General features: G+C 46.2%; 1 protein-coding gene across 1 annotated transcript; it reads right to left on the reverse strand.

Moving 5' to 3' along the window:
* Window positions 1-3,221: 3,221 nt before the first annotated feature.
* LOC141281002 (uncharacterized) lies at window positions 3,222-4,489 on the reverse strand. Its single transcript, XM_073812550.1, has 2 exons — window positions 4,342-4,489; window positions 3,222-4,052 (listed from the first exon to the last, which is right to left on the reverse strand). Exons 1-2 carry the CDS (start codon window positions 4,487-4,489, stop codon window positions 3,277-3,279), a joined length of 924 nt encoding a protein of 307 aa, XP_073668651.1. The 3' UTR covers window positions 3,222-3,276.
* Between the last annotated feature and the right edge of the window lie 504 nt (window positions 4,490-4,993).

Below are 4,993 nucleotides of genomic sequence, written 5' to 3' on the forward strand. Positions count from 1 at the left end.
CAAAAAGTTATGTACAGTCTTGTTCAAAATAATAGCAGTACAATGTGACTAACCAGAGTAATCAAGGTTTTTAGTATATTTTTTTATTGCTACGTGGCAAACAAGTTACCAGTAGGTTCAGTAGATTCTCAGAAAACAAATGAGACCCAGCATTCATGATATGCACGCTCTTAAGGCTGTGCAATTGGGCAATTAGTTGAATTAGTTGAAAGGGGTGTGTTCAAAAAAATAGCAGTGTGGCATTCAATCACTGAGGTCATCAATTTTGTGAAGAAACAGGTGTGAATCAGGTGGCCCCTATTTAAAGGTAGGGTAACACATTTTGAAAAATGCTAACGTTAGCCGCCTAGCAATAAAATTCCGATCCCACCCTCAAGTCAAATCGCCATCCAAAGTCACGCCTCTTTCCAAACACATGAACACGCACAGATCAGACGGTCACGTCTCATTCACCAGTGAGAAAACTTTGCAGTACAAAGTGAATAACACTTCCAAAATAACCAACATAAACAACTGGTTTACATCAGAATTAGTTTAAGCACACGTTCGATTGTGTAGACGTAGTAACTATATCGTTATGCTAATCCGGAAAACGAACACAAATTTCATAAGCAACACAACGTTTCATCAAAGTAGAATATCTGAATCCATCTCAATACAAACATATCGCGTACCTACCTTACCAAAATAAACAGTGCAACGACCCTTTCAGACCCGTTGCCTCCTGTAGCTGTTTGCATCTCGTGGTAAAGCAGTAAAGTTAACGATGTTAATTTGGATTTTTGCTCTTGCTGATCCAGCCAGTTTTTGCTGTTGTTGTTATAAAAGATGCATTTAGTTTTGTTGCTCCTGTGTAGGTTCTCAATTCAGCAGAAAAGTTTGCTGTTCTTGCTGTTTACAGACAGAGCGCACGTGAACGCGCCGATGACGTATGGTATCTGCGTGGACTCGCTGCGTGGTGGGAATTCAAATTACGCTTACGTATGAGGGACATAAAAGGAAACGTCCGTTCGGACCGAAATCTATGATTTGTTGAACATTTTTTGGTCCTACGCCTTTCACAGATGACATAAATTTTTACAAATACATTTAAACAACTTAACACAGTGATTGCTATCAGAATGTGAGGAGACTTTTAACCAGCATAACTAAAAATGTTTCAGGATCAAATCTGTTACCCTACCTTTAAGGATGAAGCCAACACTTGTTGAACATGCATTTGAAAGCTGAGGAAAATGGGTCGTTCAAGACATTGTTCAGAAGAACAGCCTACTTTGATTAAAAAGTTGAATATAGGGGAAAACCTATAAAGAGGTGCAAAAAATGATAGGCTGTTCAGCTAAAATGAGGCATCTCCAATGCCTTAAAATGAAGAGCAAAACCAGAGAGACGTGGAAGAAAACGGAAGACAACCATCAAAATGGATAGAAGAATAACCAGAATGGCAAAGGCTCAGCCAATGATCACCTCCAGGATGATCAAAGACAGTCTGGAGTTACCTGTAAGTACTGTGACAGTTAGAAGACGTCTGTGTGAAGCTAATCTATTTTCAAGAATCCCCCGCAAAGTCCCTCTGTTAAAAAAAGGCATGTGCAGAAGAGGTTACAATTTGCCAAAGAACACATCAACTGGCCTAAAGAGAAATGGAGGAACATTTTGTGGACTGATGAGAGTAAAATTGTTCTTTTTGGGTCCAAGGGCCACAGGCAGTTTGTGAGACGACCCCCAAACTCTGAATTCAAGCCACAGTACACAGTGAAGACAGTGAAGCATGGAGCATGATATGGGCATGTTTCTCCTACTATGGTGTTGGGCCTATTTATCGCATACCAGGGATCATGGATCAGTTTGCATTTGTTAAAATACTTGAAGAGGTCATGTTGCCCTATGCTGAAGAGGACATGTGTAATGGTTTTGTTCTGTGTTCTGTGTATTTTTGTATTTTGGACTTTTATTTTGATACTCTGCTCTGACTTTTATTTTGATATTCATCATGCCATGTCACGCTTCACACTTCCTGTTTGTTTCTGTATTTAAGTCACTTCCTGTTCACCTGTTCCTGGCTGATTATTACATAGCCATCCTGTTTGTATTTGCCTGTATCCTGAATCTGTTTACCTGTTAATCTGTTTTTGTATCTGTTCCTGTTTTGACCTGTGCCTGTATTTGGATTTATTGCCTGTTCTGCCGCCTGCCCTGATATATTTTGCCTGTCTTTGGATTTCTGATTCTGGATTAACCCTTTGGATTTGTTTGCTGGCCCTTATTAGGATTTTACATAATAAACACCTTTTGCACATGGATTCTCCTCTTCATCGCTTTCTTTAAAGCACACCCGTTACAGAATAATCAGCCAACACCGGAATCCAGCAAAGGATAGTAATTTCCCACCAGCACCATGACTCCAGCTGATCAACTTGTTTGTCTGCGCCAAGGTAACCGGCCTATTGAGGAATTTGTAGAAGAGTTTTGTGAACTACAACATCAGGTAGATTTCAAAGACTCTTTCCTGAAAGATATTTTTTACTGTGGATTAGATCGCAGCATTTCCTGTTCTATGCCACTCCATACACCACACTGGACTTTAGAACATTATATTGATTATGCTCTGTGTTTGTGTGGCTCTCCCTTCACTGTCGGTGTTGTGAATAGCAAACCAGAGGCTATTCACAACACGCCAAGCCCTGCTATGCCTGTTTTGTCTATGCCTGTTCCTAAAATGGCTGCCACCATGCCTGTTCCTAAAATGGCTGCCACCATGCCTGTTCATAAAATGGCTGCCATCCTGCCTGTCCCTAAAATGGCTGCCATCCTGCCTGTCCCTAAAATGGCTGCCATCCTGCCTGTCCCTAAAATGGCTGCCATCCTGCCTGTTCCCAAAATGGCCGCCATCCTGCCTGTCTCTGCACTTGCACCTGTTTTGGAGAGAGCTACTGTTATCCCTGCACCTGAATTACAGAGAGTCATCGTCACCACCACACCTGCACTCATGAGGGCTACTACCCACCCAGCACCTGACGTCCAGATGGCCACCCTGCCTGAACCGACGACCACAGAGGTATGTCTCATGGACTCTGTTATTTCTGAATTTGCCATAGCCCTGTGGTGCGTCTGGTCTGCCTGCTGCTTGTTTGTCCCCTGTGTTTCTCAAGGCCCTGAACCCGAACCCCTGGACTCATTTGATCTGCTTGATTCATCCGATCCATCTGATTCATCCGGCTCATCTGATTCATTCGATTCATCTGATTCATCCGACTGCTCTGATTTCATCGACTCCTATGATTCATCTGATCTGCCCGTCTCATCTGATCTGCCCGTCTCATCTGATCTGCCCGTCTCATCTGATCTGCCCGTCTCATCTGATCTGCCCGTCTCATCTGATCTGCCCGTCTCATCTGATCTGCCCGACTCATCTGATCTGCCCGACTCATCTGATCTGCCCGACTCATCTGATCTGCCCGACTCATCTGATCTGCCCGACTCATCTGATCTGCCCGACTCATCTGATCTGCCCGACTCATCTGATTCGTCTGTCCTGCCTGATTCGTCTGTCCTGCCTGATTCGTCTGTCCTGCCTGATTCGTCTGTCCTGCCTGATTCGTCTGTCCTGCCTGATTCGTCTGTCCTGCCTGATTCGTCTGTCCTGCCTGATTCGTCTGTCCTGCCTGATTCGTCTGTCCCGTCTGGTTCGTCTGGCTTACCTGATTCACCTGTCCCATCTGATTCATCTGCCTCACCTGATTCACATGATTCGTCTGACCCACCTGATTCATCAGATTCGTCTGTTCTGCCTGATTCACCTGTTCCGTCTGACTCATCTGATTCAGCTGTCCTGCCTGATTCACATGTCCCGTCTGACTCACCCGGTTTATCTGGTTCATCTGATTCACTTGGCTCACCTGGCTCGTCTGATTCGTCGGCTCCACCATCTGGAATATCGTCACCCTGGTCTGTGGAAGCTCTTCCAAGTTTTTTTTGGGGGGGGTAGTACCCGGACACAGGAGGGAGGCAGAGGACACCGAGGCGGAGGCCGAAGTGTACTCTGATCCTCCCTTTCCTTGTGATCTGGGTCTATTCCTACCCCATGACCCAGGTCCCAGCCTGCCCCATGACCCAGGTCCCAGCCTGCCCCATGACCCAGGTCCCAGCCTGCCCCATGACCCAGGTCCCAGCCTGCCCCATGACCCAGGTCCCAGCCTGCCCCATGACCCAGGTCCCAGCCTGCCCCATGACCCAGGTCCCAGCCTGCCCCATGACCCGGGCCCACACCTGCCCCATGACCCGGGCCCACACCTGCCCCATGACCCGGGCCCACACCTGCCCCATGACCCGGGCCCACACCTGCCCCATGACCCGGGCCCACATCTGCCCCATGATCCGGGACCATGCTGGCCCCACGGCCCTGGACCATCCTGGCCTCATGACCCAGGACCTCTCCTGAACTGCCCTGCCTTGCCAAGAGGTCCTGGCCCACCCGCCCACCCTCCATTTGGACTTTGTTATCTGTATGTTGGGCTCCGGGAGTCGCCCTTTAGAGGGGGGGTTCTGTAATGGTTTTGTTCTGTGTTCTGTGTATTTTTGTATTTTGGACTTTTATTTTGATACTCTGCTCTGACTTTTATTTTGATATTCATCATGCCATGTCACGCTTCACACTTCCTGTTTGTTTCTGTATTTAAGTCACTTCCTGTTCACCTGTTCCTGGCTGATTATTACATAGCCATCCTGTTTGTATTTGCCTGTATCCTGAATCTGTTTACCTGTTAATCTGTTTTTGTATCTGTTCCTGTTTTGACCTGTGCCTGTATTTGGATTTATTGCCTGTTCTGCCGCCTGCCCTGATATATTTTGCCTGTCTTTGGATTTCTGATTCTGGATTAACCCTTTGGATTTGTTTGCTGGCCCTTATTAGGATTTTACATAATAAACACCTTTTGCACATGGATTCTCCTCTTCATCGCTTTCTTTAAAGCACACCCGTTACAACATGCCC

Source organism: Paramisgurnus dabryanus, chromosome 18 (genome assembly GCF_030506205.2).
Source record: "Paramisgurnus dabryanus chromosome 18, PD_genome_1.1, whole genome shotgun sequence".
In the NCBI taxonomy this organism is placed as follows: domain Eukaryota; kingdom Metazoa; phylum Chordata; class Actinopteri; order Cypriniformes; family Cobitidae; genus Paramisgurnus; species Paramisgurnus dabryanus.